General features: G+C 35.4%; 1 protein-coding gene across 2 annotated transcripts in view; it reads left to right on the forward strand.

Annotated features, from left to right (window-relative positions):
- Window positions 1-26,900, forward strand: part of KLHL1 (kelch like family member 1) — a 237,681-nt gene that overhangs the window by 155,412 nt on the left and 55,369 nt on the right. For both annotated transcript variants that reach the window (XM_049816006.1, XM_049816007.1), the window contains one exon: window positions 10,752-10,938. In XM_049816006.1, the coding sequence (XP_049671963.1) occupies window positions 10,752-10,938 (187 nt within the window). The remainder of the gene's footprint in view (window positions 1-10,751; window positions 10,939-26,900) is intronic.

A 26,900-nucleotide genomic window follows, 5' to 3' on the forward strand; every position in this document is an offset into this window, starting at 1 on the left:
GATTATGTTGGATTTAGCTCAATTCATTCAATTTCTAGCAAAACAAAAAGGTTTTTAAGTAATATTGCTAAGGTTTAGTTGGATAAAATGGGATTTAGAAATGGAGTTTAAACTTCAGCGCCATACATGATCACATTGTGACCTTGTGATCTCTACATTTAGGAGTCCAGAAAATATAACAACTTTTGTATTTTTTAAAAGACTTAAAGGAGAGAGTAAGGGAATGTTTAAGTGATTTAATCTACTTCAATTAATATCCATTTGCAAATCAGGATCTGGATAAAGAATGACACTGTTGGTAACACCTTAGCATATCCTCAAAGCACGAAAATTGGTGAAAAAGAATTTTATGACTGCAATACATTTTTATTTTCCTTTCAAAATATAGTAATTTAAGAGTTAAAAGAAGTGGTAAAACATATTTGTAGCAAATTCACAATTATATGATTCCTGAAGTTGTACATTCTGTTATGCAAAATTAAGTGAATTGTTTACGTACAAAACTGGCCCAGTTTTCACATTAATATATAATTTCCGATATCTTTTTTTTAAGCACTATTCTAAATTTTAATCTAAATTTTAAAGTTATTTTTTTACTATATCATCGTTCTCTAAATGTAATTCTTAAACATGGTAATAATACATGCCTAATCAATAGCCCCAAATACTTTCAGTTTCTCACAACAGTGAAAACACGCTGCTGTTCTCATTCCTGTTGTCTTAGTATTTTTTCATGAATAATTCATTTGGTATGTATAAAAATAAAATTTCTTGTGTATTTTTCCATAGTAGAAAATATTACTGATGACTTAAATATCTTGCTCATTTTACTTGAGAATAGTTAATAATATTATTAGTGGAAACCATTTAAAGTTCTAATGCAGGCATTTAAATGAATGTCTTACATTGTCAAGAGAGCCATAATTCTCTCTTACTTAAATCTGTTCTTTTCAAGTATAGATGTTAAGCAGGAAATTCCCTTAATGTTGCAAGACCAAAAATTAAAGTGAAATTGAAAGAAGCAAGGCATACTTTAATTCCATTCCCCAGTACCTTTCTGTAATTAATTTAATAAATATCTTTCATTTTTACCTTGAACAGAGGAAGAAAATTATTTTGGAGCTAACCCATAGTATTGGAGAATTCTTGATTCTGAGATGCTTTTATCCACTTTTTGAAGCATGTAAGCACATTCATACAAAAATTATGCAGTAAGGATGTTTAAGATTGGAGAAGCTAGTCAGAAAATGGGCTGTAACTTTTCAGCTGAAATAGAATTAAAAAAATTTATAAAGAACTGGCATATATTTTCTGCAGAAGAAATTTTGTAAAAAATGTTAATTCTGAATATATCAGTCCAAAACTCAAAAACTTTTTATTTGAAAATTCTGTTTTTTCTGTCTTGGAAAAGAAAAAATCACTATTAGTTCTCTTTCTTTTTTTGTAATATAGAGAGAGTATTATGTATGTGTTTTCAGGGCTGTGTGGCTTCGTCCATGAAAGAGATAGTAAAAAAAAAAAAAAAAAAAAAAAAGGAAAATAACATCTTTTGATATACAAGGGAAACTAGGTAGGCAGAGTTTGATAATTTTTGATTTTGTGTCACTTGTCATTGAAAGCCTACTCATGCATCTTTTTGAGCCCCACAAAGAGTGTTTGCATGTACACTTTTGTTCTTTGAGATATGTCAGGGAGTGAAATAATTACATTGAATCTCCTTGTATTGCCTGGTAAACACTCACCATAAATGTGAAAAACTTACATAGCCTCTTAAAAATTGCCTGTGTGTGGAGACTAATTAATAATTGGTAAACTCAAAATTACTTGTAATATCATACTTGCTAGTAATAAGTGTTAAGTCATAGTTTTCTCTGTCCATATTATATTCATTTACAGAATTTTCAGTATGATTTTCCTACTATACTTTGTGACACTAAGTAGATAAAATGATTCAGGATAAATCTTAATGTAGTGAGGTTTGGGAATCATCTGGACTGTGTTCATCTAGATTAAAAATTAGGACTCCGCATTGGAAAATCAAATAGATTTGAGCAAAGGCTATCATGCCTTCCAGAAAAAATCAACACCTGTGTTTAAAAAAAAAAAAAATAATTAAACTTTCATCACTGCTAGAAAAGAAAGTGAAAGTGCTTTATTACCTAGATCATGAAAAGCAGCATTTGTTCTTTTCTAGCTAATTTTTAACAAGATTTATAATAATATAAAATCACAATTTAAGTGAAAGCCTATTATTCCTGATTTGAACCTTCTTAGTGAGATTAGCATTTATATTATCTGCCATCAATTTTATTTAAGTTTTTAATAAAGGCTAATGTCTATTCAATACCTGTAGATTAAACCAAAGATCTTGTTCTTATCAAGCACCATTTTAATCCCAGAGAAGACATGGATATGTTTGTTCAGGCAGAATCCTGAATTAACTGATGCATGACCAAACGTATTCCTACAGAAGTACATCCATTTAGTATGCTGTTAATAATACTGAGTATAGTGTTGTTTCTACCTACAAGCTCTACTTTAATTGGAAATAATTACATCTGACATCAGGCTGTTCTTGAAAAAGAAATAACAAAACTATTTCAGAATCATTGCAGAATTGTCCTGAAAAACATATGGTCTCTAAGATCAATTAACCTATGAAAAATGTAAATAGCAACTGCTGATCTGTTGCCCGTTGCAGAACCTACATTCAGCTTTCGCAAGGAAGTCTGCATATTTTTTTTGAAAATGGAACATTTAAAAAAACTCTTAAGATGAAACAAAAGAAATGAAAGTAAATAACTCATTATTTTGTTTATCACATGGCTTCAAACATTTTCAAATAAGGATATTAAATTCAATTATAGCCATCCCTGGCCGTGTTCAAGGCCAGGTTGGATGGGGCTTTGAGCAACCTGGTCTAGTGGAAGGTGTCCCTGCCCATGGCAGGGGGGGTTGGAACTAGGTGATCTTCAAGGTCCCTTCCAACCCAAACCATTCTATGATTCAATGATATGAAGTTTAAATATTATTAAACAAGTAGTCTTTATAACAACAGGGTTTGCATCCAACAGAAGTATCTCAAAGATTATTGATTTTGTAAAAAAGAAGTAGCACTTCGTGAGGGATTTTTTTTCCTTCATGTTTGCAGTGGAGCCTAAATAGCCTAAGTGATATTTCTTAAAATGGATATATACAGTATTAATCAGAGTAACAATGAATTAAGTTGAAATCTGCAGTTGCAATAGTATTTACAGACATTTCTTGCAGTTGTCTTATAGGTAGAAAATATAAAGTGTCAAACAATTTATTACTTTCACATTAGGCAACTGAAATACTTTCATTCATATGCCAGTACAATGATGTAGGAATAATGACTTCTTCTTCTACCAGCTTTAGACAGATAAAAAATTCTTCTAATTAGAGTTTTGTCCAAAGATGCACAGTATTTCCTAACAGCTAGAGCAGCATAAACACGGTAAGGCTTTGAAAGCCGACAGAGTACTTTTTTTAAAGAAAGTTTTAAAACAGTATTTTTATACTTCCCAGGAATTCATACAAACCCTTTATTTGCTTTTCATTTTAACCTGTACAAAGAACAATCATGACCTTACATTTCAGAAGCCTCTATTCTTTCCTGGTAGCTGCATTACTCTGATCATCAACAATAACTAACTGTAACAAATCTGTACTTGGAAGAAGACACATAAAAGGACAATGATGGCTAATCAAATATCTCTCCTGAAAACCATTCAATATGCAAACTTCAGGTCATTCCTTCTTCAGATTTTTGTTTCATATGGTAATGTGTTCCTCCAACTCAAGGTTGTCAAGTGACTTCAGATACATTTTGGATCAAGAAAGAGACTCATGGGTTTTGTTAAACTAAATGTGCCATAAAAAATACATTTCATGTATTCACAGTTCATTTAAAGATTTTAAGCTTTTTGTTCTTCTGTTATGATTAATACTACTAAGATAAGGCTAATCCTGTGTTCCGCATAGCATTGGCATGTAAGTTTCTGAGGGCACAGGACTGTAGGATTTTTTTACAGGGAGAAAGCAACTAGATACTGGGATAATTTTTAGCGAACTGGAAGTTGCTTTCCATCTACGATAAAATTAATGTGTTTGGGAACGTGTTTGGGTATGAAATTTAATACTGTTCAGGGTATAGAACAATTATATGTTGTTAAGGTCTATTCAAGATTCTAAATCACAATAAATAGACATATTATAGACTAGAATATGTGAGATTTAACTTAATGTCATTCAAATCAACTAATCAAATCACTAATACTCTCACCTGGATCATAGCTGCAAATCGATGGGATAAAAGAGGGGCTGGGGGAGACCTGTCAGGGAGCAGCAAAAGCAGAGCTGCTCAGGAAGGAAGGAAAGAAGGGAGGAAGGAAGGAGGAAGGAGGAAGGAAGGAAGGAAGGAAGGAAGGAAGGAAGGAAGGAAGGAAGGAAGGTGGGAGCCGAGGGTGGCAGCAAGGCAGGCAGCAATAAGGGTGCAGACTCACGGAGCACCCACCGACAGTCACTGCACCAGTACCAAACTCCTCCTTTTGTGCGCGTTAGACTTGACTTTCCTTTTGGCAGTACTTGAGTACTTTTCACTCCAGATCTCAAACTGAATGTGCTTTGCTAAGTTGAAGTAGGCCTGCTCTTTGCAGTGTTGTGTTGAAAGTAATTTAGAAGTACAGCTGAGAAAGGACTTGGTGGGGGGTTTAACTGGGAAAAATGAGAAGCATGATGACACAAACTTACTAAAATTCTCAGAATTTAGAATTCTATTAGAATTCTATTTAGAGTTCTATTTATTCTATTTAGAATTTTAGTCTGAGAAGTTCTAGCAATGCTAGAAGTAACTATGCTGAAGTAGCACTGATGTGGGTCTTCTCAGAAGTGACAGTTCTGAGTTTCCACGTATTACAAACCCCAGAAATCTTCATTTAGTGTTAGATACAATTGTCTCTTACTAAAGTACGTCATAGCCATGGAAGAACAAGCTGAACATAATATGGTTTCCAGGGAAACATTCTTATTAACTGAATTTCCTGAACAAGTGCATCCTGATTTAATAAAAATATATTGATTATTTTGATGTAACAAGGAAAGGCAGCTATGGAGTAGAGAAACATTGAAGCAGGTTATTGAAGTTTAGACAACAAGAAACAGTCAGCTTTGCCTGACTTCCGGCTTCTAAACAGTAGCTCTAATTTCAACTTTTTCCCCCCCCCTCACTCACAGGGTGTAGCCATTAGGACATTCAGAAATACAGTGTTTATCACAAGTCAGCCCATGTGCTAAAATCAGTGGGTAGGAGGGAGAAATGAAAATTTTCCTCAAAACTATTTTTGCCATATATGCACAGTTGGGAAAAGGCCTTGGTTTCTGACTGCATTTAAAGTTTTACTTTTTTTTTTTTTTTTTTTTTTTCATTTCTAGGAACAATTTCTAATTGGAAAGAAAAAGACACTCAGCCTTTATTTGTAGTTGTTGCATGAAATCTCAGAATTATGGGACAGGACAGTGTTCACTGATTATTACTTCTTTATTTGAAACACCTGGCAACTCAGTTGGGAGATCTCATAGAGATAAGTATTTCCTGTAAGAGCCTAGGCACAGCTTGCAACATCAGAATAAAGAAGTAGCTGTCTGATAGAAAGTCACCAAGTATGATTGTTTGACTTTGATCCTTACTGATATAATAAGCTTGCCATAAAAATCCTTGTCCATTAATTCCATTAAGCATTAGAAATTATAGGTAACTTGATATATTATCTCAAATTTGTGCAGGGGAAACTGATAATTTGATTTCTCAGTTTTCTTCTGCCTGTATTCTGTTAAATTAATTGTTGACAGAGTTTGGTTCAGAGTCCTAAATGTACATTAAATCATTTTGCAAGATAAGAGATCATCCTGCCTAAACTCTGAACATAATTTGTCTTCAGATCTTTGATTTTTAAACTAATGAGTAGTGTGCTGAGCACTTCAAAGAGAAAAAATCACAAAAAAGATATATTAAAAATCTAAATATTATGGAATATAAATTAACCTAGTGTTATGAAATATAATTAATACTGCTGCTTATTAGCACATTTTAATATTCTTACTTAGTAATATTAATTGCATAATAACCAACACCAGAACACACATACACACGTACACACAAATCCTTACCATATCTAGAATACAAAGTGCTTGCTTTTAATTGCTTGATAATCAGAAGTTTCTGAGCCCTTCCATTGATACCGTGGCTGCCAAGATTATAAGGATACACTCTTTCGAAAGTTACTAAAATTAATAGCCTAAATACCTTCCTGAGAATTGTAGTTTCCTCTACACACTAGGGGAGGTAAATAAATTTGAAAATAAATTGGATGCTAACCATAGACTCAGTTTTCTTAGACAAAGAAATATAGTAAAAAATCCAGTGATTATTCTGCTATTCTTGTACTGACCCTAGCTCATTAATATTAAATGTAAAAACATCTGGAAATGCTGAGTTTCACATAGTAACATTACAATCCAGGTGAAAACACTCACCAGCTATAAGAGAAGAGAACAGAATCTTGATATTTAAATTCATTAGGTTAGACATGAAGGTATTGTATGTTAGATCATAATATAGTTCTGACAAATATGTTAGAGTAGTATACATTTTAATGCACTTCCTGATAAAATTTTAAGGGGCTGCCATTTTGACTCAAGATAGCAGACTTTGGAAGCTGGCCATTTTACTGTAAAAAAAAAAGGCAATATCAAAGTTTAAGAATATTTTCAAGTATAATTTATTTCATGTGCAATTTATTTGCAAACATTTATATCAAGCTATTAACCTCAACCATGTACAGGGACCCCTTTTAAAAATACTGCCATTAAGGAACTCAAATGTCTCTGCTGGTTTTTGCATGTGTCTATTTCTATTCTGCCTGTGCCTCATACTATTTTAATAAGACTCTTGACAACCCAGCATCTTGAGTCTGCAGCAGCAAAGCACTTATATTATATGTGTAAGTATACCTTGTTTTAAACTGACTGTAGTATTAATGCCTCTTTAGTGAACTTGTTTTTCCAAAAGAGGCTTTTTCTTTTTAAAATTATCTGAAATCTAGACAGAGCCAAGTGTGTTTCTGAGGAGTAAACCTTCAATGTAAGATAATTCTGTATAAGATATTGGCTCCCTTTTACTGAATTTCTGTGGTCAAAGGAATATCGCCTTGGAGTATGTAGATCAGTAGAAACTAATTAGTTTAAAAGATACATATATGCTAGGAACATGCCAGAATGGGAATTTGACAACTTTAAAAGAGCAGCAGATTTAATTTCAAATCTTTTCTGTAACATTTCTCTGAGACTGAATTCATATTAGCAATCTCAATATTTTTCTTGTTTTTCCAGTTGTTTATTATTTTCCTGCTGTTTCAAAGATGTTTCAGTAGTTTCTTAATACAATAATCATGCACAGTTATAAAAATGAATATGATATATACTGCTTTTTTATTAGAAAATAATAGCAAATAGCGTTTGGGAAAACAAATATATGGAGAGACTTCTATACCTCATTTTCCAGGTAAGATGAGAAAAATGCTTGTCCCACCAGACATGGAAAGTTGATGTGACAATTTTCAAAAACCTAATCTGCCTAAATGAAAGAAAGCATATGAGTCATTCAGTATTGATTGGGAGGAAAAAGTTTTTCACTTGTTGTTACATTAATCCAGATTTGGCACGTTGACAGCAATTTATTCAGAGAACCTGAAAGATACTTGAAGTACCCAAAATACATTGATACATACATTTTCAGCCCCTTTATATCTTACCTGTCTTTGCTTTTCATACATTTATTTTTGCTTTCATCATTGTAGGATCATCAGTATTCCACTGCAATGCATAGTCTCCTCAACTTAGAGAGTTTTCTCTGCAGTTTAATAATAGAATCAAACTTTCCAGATACAAGAAGTTTTACCAATTTCCCCACGGACTACAAGTATCCTAGTTAAAGACTAATGAGAAATGAAGTCCTTCTTCACTCTAGAAAGTCCATGATTATTAATAGCACAAATCTTACTACTCTTATACTAATCTTTCTGCATTGTCACGTCGCTTTTGTACATATATTAAAGGTAATATTCTAATTTGCAATCCACAAGATGTGAGTAGTGTTTAACCCACTCAGCGTTCCTAATAACTGCATAGCTACACTTTTAATGTAGGTAAATTTAATGTTATGTGCCTGGGGAACGAACAATAATAATAAATAAATAAGCAAATTAAAAAAAGCCAGCTCTTAACTTCAAATTTAAAATCATAGTTTCTGTGTTAGCCACTTCCATTCAGGAGTGAAATTTTGAGTGTATACAATATGAATTTCTGGAAAAGTCAGCTTCAAGATCTGTAGTAGGCAAAAATACAAAATCAAAAGTTACAAGTTATTAGAAAAGAAAAAGATAACAAAGCAGAACACATCATTATGCCACCACAAAAGTTCACAGTTTGCTATTATCTTTAATAATGTGTGCAATTCTGCTCCCTTCACAAAAAGGATCTAACAAAACTGAATCTTCTTTCATATAAGCAACGATTAACTAAGCTAAGGTTCCTCAGTCTAGAAAAACAGTCAACTAATGGAGAATATGACTGAAGTCTAGAATATTATAAAGAACTTGGTATAGCAAGGCTCAGTTATTCATTTTCTCTTTCAATAGAAGAATTAGGGGCCACTGAAAGGAATGAATGAAACAAATTGAGTGAAAGCAAATGAAGCAACAGGAGCCGGGTTTGAAACAGAGGGAGGTAAATCTTCATATGCAGCGAGTGATAGACAGAATTTGTTGTGAAAACATACTGTGGATGCAACAAATTTACATGAGTTCAAAGAAACATTGAACTAGTTCGTGGAAGATAAGGCCCCTGAGAATTACAAAATGCATGGAAAAGACATCTACCTCAGCACGTCCCTGATCTGAAAGTTGGGCACTGGGGGAATATTAAAGGGAATTACTGTATATTTTAAAATAGTCTTATGGTTTGCTCCCTAGATGTTGACTTATGGCCACAGTCAGAGACATATTTTATCTAGGCTAGATGGACCTCCCTCTTCACTTCTTTTAATAAGCAGGTCTATTATCTGTTAGGTCATCAGCCATGTAAGAGTTCTGGATCACCAGCTGAGATACTGCAGTGTGTAATGCCTTTCTTTGGACCTGAATAGATTCATTTCATGACTGACACCTAAAATCAGAGCAGGAGGCTGCTGTCTACATGTACAAGCTATTAATAGTTCAGATGTCACAGAGCATGTGTTATCTGCAAAAGGCTGACAGATTGACAAAGGACATTCATGCATTCTTCAGCAGCCATTGAAGTCCAGATGAAGTAGCTGAGAGTCCTTAAAAGGAATCTATCTGCCTGTGTTTAGGCAACTGCAAAGCAGTTTGCATATATTTGCATATATGTGTCTGTGAGGGAGATACTTCCTCATAGACTCTGGAAACTAAATTCTTCTGCTTCCTGGCCTTCAGCTGCTTCTCTGAAAATGATTGAGTCTCCCAGATAGATGTTCTGTGAGAGCTAGAAATCTACCAGACTGTACAGATATGCTACCATATACAATTAAACCCCGCTCTAATTTGATAGTCAGCAGAATATAGGGATCAGCATCTAGAGGTAATACTCAACTGCCTTAACATAAACATTGAGAGTTTGATTGAATTCTGATGCCTTAGGATATCTGTAATACCTACATGGGTCTGGCAGTTCTGGCACAAAATCGGCATAAGCATTGCAGTCTTCTGGCCTGACATCAATCAGATCACAGAATCATAGAACCATTCAGGTGGGAGTAGACCTCAGGAGGTCTCTAGGCCAACCTCCTGCTCAAAGCTGGGTCAGCTATGAGGTTAGACCAGGTTGCTTAGTCCAGTGGATCTTGAAAATGTGTAGGGTGACTTGCAGCATCTCAAAAGCCAGTAGATATGTACATACAGGCAGGTAAATCAAACACTTAACATTTACAACTTGTAACCTTCTTCCTTGGAAACAGAATAGAATATTCTTTCAGGTGTATGCACTATATAATCTGCTTTGGTCATGACTGATTATAGTTTTTATGCCAATTGTGATAATTATCTGGATTATTAATCCTTAATTTTGCCAATAATACGGTGAAACAATAGATTAAAAACTTGCACAAGCAAGTTGTTTGGGTTTTTTGTGGTTTTTTTGCTTGTTTTGTTTTAGCTTTTTCTTGGTTTTGTTGTTGTTGTTGTTGTTAGGGGTGGTGGTGGTGGTGTTTGGTTTGGGTTTAGAAATAAGGGATGTTCCTGGAAAGTATTACATAAAATACTGCACAAAGTTGTCATGTTATATGACTGCACATTCAAGATGCTTGCAAAATGATGCCTTCTGCATCCTTTCAGTGTTTTGTTGGAAACCCGTCAAATAAGCCAGGCTGTAGCCTACAAGATAATACTTAATTTTCTTCAATGTCTTCAGTGAGAGTAGTAAGATTGTAGTCTTAAGGGATAGTGAAACAGTGATTTGAAAGTTGCCTAGAGACTTTTAAAAATCAACTAAATATTTACTTTCCTGTCCCTCCTCCAAGAAAAATAGCCCTGTAAACCATTGTATTCTACAATGAAGTGATATACTTATGACATCGGTTTTGCGATCTTTCATTGCATGGTATTGCTTTTCTAGGAATTTCTAGCATTTTTTATTCACAATCGTGTCATTCACAGATATTGGCTGACCTAGAAAACCATGTGCTTTTTAAGGATGACCTAGAATGCCAGAAGCTTATTCTGGAAGCCATGAAATACCATCTTTTACCAGAGAGAAGAACTCTCATGCAAAGTCCAAGAACTAAACCTAGGAAATCTACAGTTGGGACACTTTATGCTGTTGGAGGAATGGATAACAACAAAGGTATTAGAGGATATTTGTTATTTTATAAAATTTATATTTTGCATTTTCTTTAATAGAAAATAGTGAAATAACTTTTTATTCCAAGATTGGGGTGGAGATGTCTAAATCAGTCAAGAAATTCTGCCAAGTCTTTTTGTCCAGTGAAAATCTACTGATATTTAAGGAGAAGTATAAAACTGTTAGAGAAAAGAAACTGAGTTTTGAGTTCATTCTTTGGTCAAAATTATTGTACTTTCCAGAAAGTATTTTAACAAAAAATCTAGACATTCATTTACCTCAGCTTTATCATTCTAGAAATTATGTTTCATTTATAAGTAAGTCAGATATGTACACACCTTTTCTAATCAATGAAAAAAAGGCAGTTTGATACACAGTGCATTCCATCCTTAAGAAGTTGTCTGAAATATTATGGATGATTCATGGTCTTCCGATGCAGAAGTTTATCAATCTTCTAGAGAAAAAAACTAGACAACTAGCTTAAACTAGATTACTATTTGTCAACAGCTAAAGGAAGGTGAAATTATCCCCATCTTACTGTTAGGAAAAGTAGCAAGCAGTGGAAATTTTATGAAAGTATTTTGTTGTTATTTGTTGGGAATAAGAATTATGATGATGTGCTTTTATTTCTGGCAAGAAGTCTAACCCACTGATGTCTTGAATGGAATGAAATGAAATATTTGAACTAAAAGCTAGCTGTGTTATAAGCCTATATACTCAGAAAGGCTTTTATTACTATTTTTTCTTGAAATTCACTAACAATTCCACAGTATCTTACATTTTCATGTCCATATTTAGACTGAAGAATATGACTTCAGGAACATTAGTTCTAATATAAAATTAACTGTACTTAATAAAAAGTACAATATAAAAATAGATCTTCAATATTTCACAACTCTGTTTCTAGGTGTAGTTATTGCAGTTGTTTCACTCAATAGCTGTGGCAATATCATCTGCAAAAAAGACATTGCATGTTTTTCCCATAATGTTACACCAATGAGAAAGATGTGTGACATTTGTGCTTGTGTGAGAGAGAAATGCTGAGAGAATAGGAAAATGTTGAGGAAAGAACCAATACATATATTCTCTTCTTATAGCTGCAGATTATTTTTGTGATTTTAACATTTATAAACGTTTGTGTAGCTAAATGTTAGACATGGATTTGCACGGAACATTGTATTTGGATCCTAAAATAACTGAAATACAAATTTCCTCTTACTTACAAATGACGACAAACACTTTAAATATTCAGGTAGTGGAAATGACCATAAAACCAATTTAAGTGCAACTGTATTTGTTCTAGCTTACCATACAGATCTGTTCCTCGTTCGTGTAGCAAATCAAAATATAGAAATATTTAGGAAGACAGAACAGAGTGTAGCACCATTGCAGCATCAACACTCAGCCTATTTTGCGGATTCAGGCCAGGCAGAAGTGGTTTATTTCTGTAGCAGCAGGAGAGAATGCAACGGGACAGAGGTTCAGCCCTCTGTCAATGTGAACTCTGACTGAAAACAGAAGTACCAGGGCTTATATACATTTACAGCAGATAAAAACTGCTTTGAGAGGGGGCTTGGTATGGTAGAGCAGCATCTGCATCATAGGAGCCTTTGTTAGAGTCAATGTAACATGTAGTCCTGATAACTCAGGATCTGCAACCGTGCAGCCTCGAGTTGCATCTGCTCAGCTCATTCCTCTTGTGATGCTGCTGTGTCCTTGACTAGCTTTTATGCCCAGCGAGTCTTCCTTCCACACATCGGTTCAGGAGATCTGAGTGCTGGTTGCATGTTTTGAAGTCACTGAGTTCATAAGGCACTCCTCAGTATTTGGGCCGTGAGATGATGCTGATACTGTATTCTCTCTCCTCAATAATTCTTTTTTTTTTTTTTTTTTTCCCCCCCAACTTTCTCCACTGAAATGCTGACATGGATGACTGTGATTCACAATGATGTATTTTTAATGCCTCCTGGTGTTTGCTACCAAATATGAAACAGTTACATGTAAGAACTAGATGAGCTAAGCAAATTAGCAATTTATTAGCTACCATATAAAACAGTGGATAAGTACTAGTATTATGAAAGTATTTGAAGGTTATGTGGCCCATCACAGAAAAAGTGGCCTCGCATGCTAAATCAAGTTTGTTTTGAAATCTCTTCTATAGTTATCTTCCTTTCCATAAAAAAGTGTTGATAATTAAACTCCAGCAACCAGTGACTAGAATTATGCCTGATGTGAAAACTTAATGCAGCATTGTACTAATGTGATAGAATTAAAAAGAACAGTTAGGTCATTTTGTAATTTTAATTTCCTAAATGTACAAAACCTCATTTAAATCTCTGTTTCCACACACCTTGTTTATTTATTCATTTAGTCTGAAAGGCACATATAAGAAAAGGGTTTTTTCTGTATGTTTACATTAATAGAATGAGATGTATTAATAGATTAGAGGCATATGCTTCTGACAATGTTCCATTCCCCTTACCTATTCATATCATCACAGTGACTTCTGTAATTTGGATTAGCAGGTTTTAATCATCTAGTATTGTACAGAAGCTGTTTAAGTGCACATATAAAGGAGGACGCTAGACTGAAATAAATGAGTAAATGCAAGAAGTGGACATACACCAATTTGTAAGAATGGTAAAACACTGACTTCTTGCAGCCATCTTGGAATCCCAAATGCAGAACAAAAGCCATGTGATAGAACATGATGTATATGGTCTATGTTAAGATAGTGCTATAGAACGTTATGATGAGGAAAATATACTTGCGCAGCAAGAGGAGATGGGTATAAATAATTGAGCAGTGCTATATTGATGGCAGAATACAGATTGATCTCTCATGATGTGTTCTAACCTGTCTCACTACCTAGCAGGTAGAATAATAAGGGACAAGGAGAATCTGCAGAAAAAAAGAAAAAAAAAAAAGAAAACAAAAGTGTCAAGGTAACCATGATCCAAACCCACTGGTATATATTATTTTTTGAATAGTCCTAGATTAGTTCATCAAAGTCCTAGATTAGTTCATTATTTACTGAATCACAGTCTTTAAGTAAATACAAGGGAAATAGAAATGAAAAATTACATGAGCAAGAAACTATTCCATAAACATGTGACAGGTCATTAACAAAGAGAGGGAGCAGTTGATTTACTGAAACATTGATATTAAATGTGTGTTTTTCATTGATCTTGTGACTAGATATAAAACCTATCACAAAAATTTCTCTGATGTTAAGCAGGTGAGGTGCATCATTAGTCTATATCAAGCAATATTAAAAGCCCTTTCACTATTATTTAGATATTTTTTAGAAAGATCTTTTATATTACCACAGATACATTAAAAAATGAATCTTCTGAAATGTGAAATTGTGAGGTCTCCAGTCATTGTTCCTTCAACTCACATTGCATATTTTGCCTTTTCTTTAATGGTTTTCAGTCATTTGTAATAATTCTTTTTTCTTTACAAATATGTTTTATCAAATGTGGTTTATTACTTATATAACATTATTTCACAGGAATGTCATCTAGCATAGCTACATGAAGTTACTTTTTTGCTCTGGCAAACTTCAAAAATGTCCTTGTTTTTCTGGGCTTTTTTTTTTTTAAATTTCTAGCAAGGCATTTCTCACAGCACACTTCACTTAAACCTTTTTTTTTTTTTTTTTTTTTTCCATATAGGCATACTTTTTAAATACTGGAAGAAATAGTGTACAATGTATTGTAAATACTGTAAGTAAAGGGAAAAAATAGAGAAAGCATGTTTTTACTCTTAGGTAATTTTTCTTGTTTTTTAAGATATGTATCTGAGATGTCTGTAACTTAAAAATCTATCTACCTCCTTCATCTTCAGTTTAGTGGGAATTTGTAAAAGAAAAAGAAAAAAAAAGTAAAATCCGTCAAGATTGTTTTGTGGCATTTTGCAAGTTGTGGAAATTACTAAAACCCACTTTGTCTTCACATACATAAAACATTTGTCAGCATTCGTTATTTATTCATTTGATGTATATAACCAACTTGAGAAAACATGTTATCTTCATCTTATTTGCATTTGCATTCAAAATATATAATGTACAGTAACTGAGTTTAATTTTAGGAATGTGAGTGCTTATAGTCCTTGTATTTGTATAATAAACAAACAGCAAAACCTACTTAGGAAGGTATAGTGTTTCTTTTTAAACAAGGAAAAAAAAACCTCCAATGTGTTTATTGCAGAACATTTCTCCCTGGTGTGCATTTTGAAAAGCTTTACATAATTATGCATACTTTGTAAGTATACATAGATGTATGTGTATATATACTCATACATTTAAGTAATATGAATTATTGAGCTGTTCTCTTAAGAGTTTGAGGCTGTAGCATGGTAGAATACCTCACCCTATCTGTTGTACTTAAGCTGTTCCTTAATCCAGCATGCAAATGAATTTATGGCTCAGGCTTCCTGCATTTAATGATAGATCATCTCCATAATATATTTTTATTAAGCTTTTTTTTTTTTTTTTTTTAATAAGAACTTGGTATGTTGTCTTATTCCTATTCAGGTATTAGAATACAAGTAGTCTAATGCTTACAAACTCTTAAGCAAAGTTGGAACAGCCACTGGCTCCGGCCGCCCGGGCCCAGGACCCACTGGAGCTCTCAGCACGGTGCTCCCGGGAGCCCGGGGGTCTCTGCTGGGCCTGCGGGGTCACTCTGTGGTTTTCCCATCAGCAGGTTCAACCAGCAGCAAAGTTAAGCGTGTGTCCCAGAGACAGGCACAGACACACACGGACACGCACACAGGCATTTCTGAATAGAAAAAAAATCCAGATTGCAACACCATCTGGTAGTTTTTCAGTACTTATTTTACATCACTTAATTTCTGGCATTTTTTCAGTGTAGTTAACTTCTGAAATTGCTGATTCAGTTACGGTTTGAAATAAAGAGAAGAACTTGAAGTGATCTATTCTGAAGCCTCCATGGCGTCAAATATAAGGGAAGAGGCAAAGGTACCACACAGGAGATAAAATTCATCATCCCACAAACTCCCCACCTTGCCAGTCTGTTGCCCTGGTATTCACACCTGTTGGTACAACCTGTGGGGTCAAGCAGACAGCGCAAGAGGCTGCTGCCTTCATGGGAATATTTGGGGGGTTATTCTCCAAAGAACTCTCCTGTGTCCCTCCTCATTACTTCCCTGCTGCTTACTCTATTTTCTGACATTTCCAGTACAGATATTTTATCGCTGATTAAGGTACACAGAAAAAAAAAGAAACCTTGTGTATGATCTAGAGAAGACAAATGCATGGCAGCTGGACAATTTAGAGAACCTCTGCACTGTCAGAAACCTTATCCTTTTCCACACACTAACCAATTTCTGTTCTCTGATCACCCAAGTTTCGTTAATGGTTGTTACTACTGGGATTGGCTTTGGAGTAAACTAAAGAATTTCTTCCAGCACAAATCATGAATGTTGTTCTGGAGACAGTTCACTGCTGGAACCGCCTTCAACAGCCAGTGTGGATAAGACTTCCAAATGTCGGCACCTACTGCCCTGTGCAGTCCTCCAGCTCTATCTTGCACCTTCCGGCACCTTAAAAATCTTCATGCCAAATTCTAGGAAATGCTCCAAAAGGCTACAGTTTCAGACATAGGAACATCCCAGTAAGCTTCAGTGTTATTTTTGGAAGACCAAACGAACGCATTTGTCCCTTTGGACTACAGAAGGCACTAGGTAGAGCCCAATGGATACTGGGCATTAGCTGGCTCCTATACATGCAAGTTAGGGATAGCAGCCTTTACAACAGGTTTACCTTAGAGGGAGGTAATTGCAGCAAAACAGTCTCCCAGGAACTGAGCCAACAGCTAAGCAGTGTGCATGACCATCTGTACAGCTATAATGATAGATAATAAAAGAAGGCTGGGGGTAATAGGAAATTGGTGCTGTTGCAGCACCAAACTGCTCAGTTCACTTCGTTTAAACCAAATCATTATCAAAGCAACTTTTTTTTTTATTTACTTATAATACATAATTATCTGGCAATCAGATGAACTAAGTCTTTAGGATCAATATCAGTCATGCGGTAGCTGAACTGCAGTACAAGACACAAAATATGAAATAACTTCAAATACCTTCAAATTTCTGAACACCCTTCTTAGGCAAATCCCCAAAAGTTCTAGTCACAGACACACACGTGCACACACGTGCACAGACACACACACAAGCACAGATACACGCACTCCCTCTCACAGTTCGTGCAGGTCACCATCACCCCCTGCCCAGGGGTGGGAGCTCCAGTGGGTGCACACCTCTCCTGTGGGAGATGCAGTTCCCCCAGCATTTGCTGCTGTCCACAGGTAGAACTTTTCTTTTTACTGTTAGCACCTTATTTGCACAAATTCCAATGGGAACAAAACTGCTTTTAAAGAAGAGGCATGTGTTTCATTGATGAGCAAAGGTAGACTAATGGACTGCATGTTATGAATCATTAATAAAAGGGACTTTTGTAAGTTTTAGACTAGATAAAAAACCTAAAACATTAATGTTTTTCTGTTATAAAACATAACACTATATTGTAAAACAGAACACCCAACACTAAAGGCGTACCTAAAATCACTGTCGAAAAGCTGTCATTTCTGATACTCTTTAAAATATTGGAAAAAACTTGTACTAGTTTTAGAGAATTCTGATCATATTGAATAATTAATCAGAATTCTCTGGTCAGTTCAGAATATTCCCAAAAGTTTTCTGATATTTGTTCATGTCAGTTCATGGCAAAAATTTATGACTTTTTTTTTTCACTCAAAAAATGTAAGACACTTTTGTGTAGAAGTGACAGATTTTTGGAGTGCTTAAAAGATTTTTTTACAGTCTATAAGAGAACCGTAGTTAACTGCTACCCTGTTTTCTGTATAGTTCTTTCTTTACCAAGAGATTCTCCTTGATATCTGTGTCAGTGACCTATTTAGGTCACACTCGTTCCACTTGAGTAACCATCTTTTCAGTTCAAAATGTAATGTTGCAGATCACTAGATCAAGGTCATCATTTTGCACCTACTCACAGCAGCATCTCTAAATCTTGGACAAAATGGTCAAAATACATGTCAGCAACAGCTTCAGTAATAGCAAAATCAGCAGAAAGTCTTGCAGGGGAAAAAAAAAAAGTAGAAATTTTGTGATGATGAATGTAGAACTCCTACCCTTCTTCATGGGTTTAAATACTGAGTCATTCTAGCTATGAGAAGAAAAAAGTACCTTTATGGTGGAAATGTTTATACTGAATACAAAGGTGGGGTCTGGAGCAAGGGGGAGATGTTTAGGCATTTGTATCTGCTTCTGAAGCAATTTTCACTTTGTTTATACCAAAATTCCTGCATTTATGCTTAACTTAAATGAATACATTGCTGCCATAGTCTCAGACATTCTTCATGAAGTTTATCTGACTTCCTGTAGCCTACCTATAGCAGGTTCAAAAATACTTAATAACATCTTTGGAAGTAGGCTCTAGAAATTTCTGCATTTGACTTGAAACATTGAGTTGCAAACAATATTGCCATCAATTTATTCTTTTTCATGCAATGACCTTGCTATATGGTTAGTCTTCAATATGCAAAAAATATGAGAATGACAATCAGCTTTATAGAAAATTCTTGATTTACAATTCATTAGCAAGGAAATGTAATATGCTTAGCTTCAGAAAAAGAGTAAGTGTAACAGGAAGATAACTAAAAGATAACTTGAAAAGGTTTCACCAAAACAATTTCGCAATTTTATAAGTTTACAAATGTTAACTAAAACAAAAAAAAAATAGAAATTTGTATTGTGCAATGGTGCACTGATTTGTAGATAAAGGTAAAACTGTGAGATCTAGTACTTTATTGTTTCATCAGAAACATTGGATGGGAGTATCACATACACCCCTGCTGCGTACACACAGGAATTGTCAGCAGCAGTTGGACCTTCATGCAAAAGTACCCTGATTATCTACAGTACATTCATTTCTAAAGTTTTCTTTCTCTGTAGATCTCTCATTACTTCATAAACCTTGATTAATCAGGGCTTATAATGCCCATGAAAGTATGCACAATACACAGAGCTAATCTCATCCAATACCCAGCTGGATCATAAGTGGAATTTGAGTTAAAAAAAAATAATAATTGAAATGTATCCAGAACATCAAGAAAAATCCTTACTTATCCGAAATCATTTGTGCTTCCACACGCTTTTGTTTATCATGCAAATAGCTATTAAATGAATTCTTTTCACCTCTCTATGTCTTTTTCATATACTCTGTCTTCAGTACTACTCACTGAAATAACTCAAGCTTTTTTAGAGATTGGTCCATCTGAAAAGTAGGGCTTTGTGCATTTTTGTGTGTATAGAGGAATTGCCTGAGTATGTAGTATTTTTATTATAAGATCCTCAATGTTCTATGTATTTGCTTTTCTTCAATCTTCAGTTTCATATCCAATATATTAGTCTAATAAGTCATATTTTTCCTTTTTACTGTTAGACAACTAAAAAACCACTAGAGTGAAACTGTGGTGTACTGTGGTATTTTGTTTTATAGGAAAATTTGTCTATCTCTCCATAATGAGCACATACGCTGCAGCCAGAAATGAATAATGATTTTTTGCTTTATTTATTCTATTCATATTTCCACATTAAACCTGCATGTCCCATTTCCCTAAAAAAATATACTATAGTATCTTCCCAACTGCTTCCTTCCATCCTCCTGTTCTTGGGAAACTGGATTTTCCAGTTTTCTGAAACATTTAATCAGAATTACTTCGGTTTGTCCATGGGGATTAGAAAAAAAAGTAGTTGTCTACACTTTTCTAACATTGGTTGGACATCCTATCACAGCCTGTGTAGACTGGGGTAGGCAGTCTTAAGCAGCATTGCTCATTTCTTTGAGTTTGCACAGTTTGGAAGTTGTTTCAGTTACGAGTCGACTCTGCTGACTGCCATCTACAAGAAACGGCAGAGAGGAGACTTTCTGATCTCATCCAGCATGTGATGCTATCGATTTTTGCTTGTCACCGGAACCAGCATCTGGCTGAGTAACTCTTCCTCCATTGCACCACACCATGGTGGTTTGAAATAGGTTGTTTGACTCTAGATGCTGATCTCACCTTGGAAGTGGTGAAAGCAAATGTAGAGAGGGTTCCTTCCGTCTTCCTGCTGGATGCCTGTGTCCGGGGGGTACTCTATAGTCCCTCCACATCTGATGGCAAAGAGTGACTTGTGGTCCTGCAATGTAATTGTTGTTTCTGTATGCGCTTGTTCGGAGTTAATGAAATAATGTGAAGCCTGTGTCACAGACAACTAGAATGCTGTTTTTATATCAGGGTTAGGATGCTTAAAAACCTGTAGAGGTGCTTGAGCTTAGAAAGCCTGCTAAAATCCTTTTCAGAGTTACTGCAGGATGGAAGGAATCGGACGTGCTGCATTCTCATCCAGTCTGCCAGTGAGGAGTGGACCCTGAACTGAATGCTGCACACAGGTGTTTGTTCCATTTTTGTTTTACTGCTCCCACTAGAACCTAGTAAGGAACAACTATGTATGAAATATAAGCGTTCAGGACCAGGGAGTGAGCTGGGTGCCATGCTATTTGACAGTACATTTGCATCCTGTTAATTTGGTTACTCTTAGTTCCTAGCTGAAAACTGGCAGGATGTAGACACAAGGACAATACAGTATTCTTACCAACCCAAAGTCCAGGACTTAAGTATAGGTCAAGCACAAACCTTTAAACCAGTCTTTTATGTTGTAAAAGGCAATAATACACTGCCTGTCACAATTCTCCCAAGTTCCTCAGTCTTCAACATCTTATCCTTCTGGGTATGAAAATACTATTGTCTCTTTTTCTTTATAGGGAAACTCAAGCACAGAGAGGAGGAAAAAATAATCCCTATGTTGGATTTAGGTACCAAAATGTTAAGTGTGAAGATACTCTATCAGTAAGTGGCTACTTCCTAGAATGGACTCCGAAGTGAAGTGCCTTGCTTTGGTTTACAGGACACAAGGAGAGTAAGCTTAGTGAATGGGAACTGTGAACATAAGTGCATGTGTCAAGATGCTGTCTAGAGCTAGTCAAAAGGGAAATGCAGAAGTCAGAGGTGTCTTAGGTCATATGCGTTCTGCAGCTTCTGGACTTAGCTCATGGTTCCTATCCCTCACCTTCTCCTTCTCAGTCTCCCAAAACTGAAAATAAAATACACAGGTGTTCTGCAGCAAAGATGGATTGTAAAAAGCATTCATAGCATAAACATTCTCCTCAAACTGATGATGTTTCTCCCTGCTCCAGAAGATCTTAAATTCCTTTGTGAAATAAAGAAATACAAGATATAAAAGTGACATTTCTAGAATAGGTCCTGTAAGCTCAACTCTTCATAGACATGGTGGGATTAAAACCTTTCAAGCTCAGAAGCAGACAGGAGAAAGACACAATAGGATAAGGCTAAGAACACTGCTATTTGTGTCTTATTGTATTCCCTACAACATCCTGGCTTTATGTCAGCACAAAATTCCTTATTACCTCTTTAAATGAAGTCAATCTTAGACTTTACATTAAAATGTGTTTTCTTCATTGGCTACCTACAATCTTTCCTCTCAAGCCTGTGTCTCTCAGTCTCCCATGTATTATCCAACATCTTTTATCCCTCAATTACATCTTTGGCTCCATTTCTTTGCATGTTTCTTCCTCTGACTTCTATTTCCTCCTCCAAACTGTTCTAAAATATATAAGTAATGTATGAGTAGTGTGAGGTGGTGCTGTTATTTTAGAGAGTGTAGATCGACAACTTCAGAAGAGAAATAATTGTCTGCAAAGTTCCTTTCCCACCCACCCCCCTTCACAGTTGCAAAGCCTGCTGTAAAAAACAACATATGTAGGGCAGAGCATGTAAAGAAACAGATGGGAAAAGAGGTGAGATAGCCGTGTACAACGTACGATTATATAGTTTTGGGGCCAGTAATTATTCAAACCACAGGGATTTGCATAATTTAAAAATTACCATACAGCTGGGGTCAGTAATTTAAGAAAAATCTCTCTGTACAGGCTGTGATAATTTTATTGGGGGATAATTTTAAGTAATGTTTAAACCAATGTTAAATTCAAGGCCATATTTACTTTATAGCAGGAGTAGAACCATCAATAAGTTGAAAGTAAAAGAATTGTGAGGTATCAACAAGTATGCTTTAAAATATGTTATGACTCACACTTTGCAAATTGTATACTTGCTTTACAATTTAGGAGTTATTTTAGTCACGACTCATAGGGCAAGGTTATTGTCTCAAAAATAACAGCTTTTCAGGACAGAAAGTTTCTCTTCAAGTTCTTTATAAAGCACCTTCCAAATGCTCTGTGAGGTACTGGGAATGAACGGTCCCTTGGTCCCTGGGTACCTTGGTGAATAAATCTGGAGACGATACTGCAATCCATACAAAATACAGTGTGGAACATTTCAGTTCTCTAAATTGAATAAGAATCCCTCCTTAAAAAATATGTATTTTGAAGATTCATCTTTATATCTTATTAATTTTTCAAGGGAAGTGCTCAACTATAGTAGCACAGGAAGAGGGAACAGGGTACAATAGCAGACAGTTAAGGAGCTTGACAAAGAAACATTTATTGTCACTGTTTCAAACAAGAAAATGAAAATCTGCAAGAAGTGCTAATAAATTATAATGAGATATGAATAGTGAAAGAAAATGTTAACTTAGTTACTTTAGGGAACATACAGCAGTGGTACTGCATAAAAATGTTATCTAATAATTTGTCATTTGTAAGCATTTAATCTGATTCTTCACATTAACTAAAATGAATCAGAATTCTAGAAAAACAAAAGCATTTGGTCTACAGTTACTGAAATACATTATGCATGTGAACCAGGTTATGCTCAAAAGGTGAAGACTGAAAACAGTTCTTGCCTCCTATTTGAAAACTATTGTTTTCAAAGTATCTATTATTGAAAGTTACTTTAAAATATCAGTGTTGTTTTATATAAATTCTCATAGAAAAGAAATGCAGTACAAAACTTGCCTGGGATCGGGTCCCTTGTCTTGAACTGCCATAGCCTGCATTACTGAAACCGGTATGGTCTTTCCGCTTTCACTCTAATATAGGAAGGTACGAACAACTGATGCTAAATCTAGAATATGGTTCACCTAAATTTTAGTGTTTGCACATGTCTACACCCGAACTATACACTTAGTGCCCACTGTAGTCAATACAGATGGAGATACTACAGTTGAGCTAGTCAGGACTGACATTTGCTGGACAGGACAGCTGTACAGAATCCATTGGCACTGCTGACTAGGACTACCCTGGGAGCTTATACAAATGCCTCAAACTGCAGATGCCTACATTTTCATGTTTGAAGCTATATCCCTTCCCACTCCTGATAGGATGAGCTGAATCCATCCTAGTTATCAAAACCAGCCAGGAAATTGAACAAAGGAAGAAACCGTGTCTGTTCAGAGAATATTATAGCACTGTGGCTGTAGTGGAATATCACCACTCTATTCTTATTTAAATCCATCTTTTGCCTATCTTTGTGTGTCTTTATTCCTGTTTTGCAAAACTATTTGTGTCTTTCCACCATCATCTTCTTCCCACCATCTCACCTTCATCTTACTGTCTGCTTTTATCCTTTTCATTTTTTTGCCCAATTAATTTACCTCTACCTAGTTAAATCTAGTGAATAAATATATGGCCATAGAATGAACCAGTATTTGCTATCATATTATTTATTTTTGTATTCCTTACTTCTTCTGCCTATATCTGGTTTTCAGTCTGTAATACATATAGTTGATTTTTACATTGATTTCTGCAGTGCCTAGCACAATAAGACATATTTGTGAGTAGTTCTTTACATACTAGCACAGCAAACATGATTAATGTAGATTTTTCTGGCCCTGAAATCTACAGCCTGTTTAAATCCTGCATCTATTTGGTTTTATTTACTTAAATCAAAAGTAATAAACTTACAACTATTCACAGTTCTGAGTGCACCACTACATTGTTACTAACACAATAAAATCACATCAACATTACAGTAAATTCAACAATAAGGTCTTCATTATAATTTTGGTTTCTTGCAGCTTCAACACAATTCAGGATCTCTATTTTCTCTTACATGTAGTGTTGAATTTATTTATTTCTGTTACTTCTCCTATCTGCTCACTTTTTTTCCTATGCTTCTGACAGTTTTCTGTGGCATCTGAGAAAATCATAACTTCCTGAACCTGTAGAACAGAGGCTTAATCTAACACCATGGGGCCTCCAACAGAACACTGTTATGTGTGCCTAAGTTATTTAGCCGTACCATGAAAAGACTCCTGTGAGATCATATTTATATATATATATGTATATATATGCATGTATGTATGTTACTGTGAAAAACCTAAAGAGAAAAAAAAATATATAAAGTTGGTTAGACAATTATAGACCCTTTGTGACCTGTAGACAAGTTAGACTGTTTATGGTCTCTCTGTTTCAGTAATGTTTCCAGTTTCCTGCTTTCTTTCTGATATCATACTAGTTTAATAAGGGACTTGCTTATTTCTTCTTTTTCCAGTCATGTAAATATTTTATCAGTTTGTAGAGAACAAGTATGGTAGTGATATGACAACTGAGAAAAGAACATGATTTCTGCTAAAAAAAAAAAAAAGTGACATATTTAAAGATGAACGAGGGACTAAAATTACATCAACTTTCTACTGACAAGTAGAGAGATGGAACATCAATAAAAAATTGAAGTACATACAAAGGTTAAGTTTAATGTGACTCATAATTTACTCTTAATTACTTACTGATTACTTTCTGTAAAGGTAGACATCCATCATAATCACTTTGACCTGCATAATCCCGTAATACTTATAATACCACTGACCGCCTAAAGTCAGTGGGTGTCCCTTATTGAGAATATATATGGAAGAATGTCCCTCACAGTAAAACGGTGCAATACCTGCCATATTTCATATTTTTCAGAAGTTCTTACATTGGTTTTCCTCACATAAGTACACGTGCAATCTGTGATTACTGCCCCACTACTCTTTTAAGTGAAAAACCGGTCTTTTATAAACATCCATTGGTTTATTATTATCCAAAGTCTTATAGGATAACAGGTTATACTTTTATCCATGATGACCAACACTATGACTTGGCATTTTATTATGTGTATAAGGATACATTTATGACTAGTATACTTTCCTTGAGCTTTGTGCAGTGAGCTTTTGTTGCAGTTTTTTGCTGCATTTTGACAGTCAGTTGGATTGATGAGTCACTCCTTTTCTGTCTATTCATCTTTTTTCGATAGCTGTAGTCACTCCAGTATCTCAGGGACTAGACACCAAGACCCACTACCAAGAAGAAAAAATTGCAATCAGGACTTGGTCTTACGACATTCTCTTTTAGGAACTCTTATACTCCCTGTTATTATATAATTTAATTCATTTATCTCTAAAATAGAGAATTAAAGGTAGACAAATACTCTATGGTACTTTCCGTGTTTTATTTACAGATTAAAAATTGACATGTATGTTTAAAAATGTATGCATGTATCTCTATAAAATGTATGCATTATATATAAACATATGTATATATATCGAATATTAACTTGAACTCATGCTCACATTCAAGTTCAAGTTCTCACCCGCCTGCATATCTATACCTGATAAGAAAATGTAATTATGTTAGCCAGTGATGCTAACTGACAGATTGAAATGGTATACCTCTATTTTGATGTTGCATTTCATCTCACCATCACTTTCTTAACTCTCAGGCTCTACCTTTAGAAATGTCTGGTGTCCTACTACAGTGGAGTGCACACTGCAATTCGCAAAGCAGCTCTCATTTCTTTGAAATCTTTTCCTGACAGTATGACAGGACTACTGCAGGGGCTTGCTGGACACAAGAGGGCTGTCTTCACAGTGGCTGGTGGATGCTGTGGCCAGAGTCCAATGGAGCTGGTATTAGAGGATTAGCTGGACAACCTCATGGCTTTATTCCAGTCTGTAACCTAGATTTCTTTCCTTTAGAAAGAAAGGCTTGTGGAAAAGGTTGCACATAAGGAAGAATCCTGGTGCTTATCCAATTCTTGTCCAAGTAGGGGACTGGACCATGAACAGAGGTGAGAGATACATTAATATGGATATGACCAAAGAAACAGTCTTGGAACAGGCCCAATATGCAGACTGGACCCACTTCTTAGGGAAGTCTGCTGCCTCTCTGGAGCCCGGGTTAAAGATGTGAAGATAAAACTTCCTGCCCTGGTATGGCTCTCAGATTATTATACATTATTGATTTTTCAGGTAGTCAGTAATGAAGTTGCAACAATAAGTCCGAGGGCAATCAAGAGGGACTTCAGGGCCATGGGACAACAGGTTAAGGGATCAAGCACAAGCAGTGTTCTCCTCTATGCTTCCAGTTGCAGGGAATGGTGAGGGAAGAAACAGGAAGAGCCAGCACATCAATACCTGGCTCAGAGTGTGGTGTCACCAGCAGAATTTTGGGGTTTTTGATCATGGGTTGGTTTACATGACACCAGGCCTGCTGGTGACAGATAGGGTATGCCTGTCTCAAAGGGGGAAAAGGATCTTTGTGCAGGAGTTAGCAGGGCTCATTAAAAGAGCTTTAAACTAAATTTGAAGGGTGAAAGGGATAAAACCAGGCTCACTAGAGATAAGCCTGGGGGCAGCATGTCAATGTCTGAGGGATGGTGTGCTAGCTGGGTCCTTTGGTCTGCCATCTCACTGGAGAAAGGGGATGGAGATCCATGCAGCAGCAAAGATGTGAGGGTTATTGATGTGTTAGAAATGACAGAAGGGCCTGAGAATGGTCACATGGGAATTAGTACTTCTCCCCCCAAAAAGGTGGTGGGATCAATAGGCCAACTGAAGTGCCTGTACACCAATGCACACAGCACGGGCAACAAACAGGAGGAGTTGGAAGCCATTGTGCAGCTGGAAAACTATTATATAGT

The sequence above is a fragment of the Accipiter gentilis genome, chromosome 13 (genome assembly GCF_929443795.1).
Source record: "Accipiter gentilis chromosome 13, bAccGen1.1, whole genome shotgun sequence".
Taxonomy (NCBI): Eukaryota; Metazoa; Chordata; class Aves; order Accipitriformes; family Accipitridae; genus Astur; species Astur gentilis.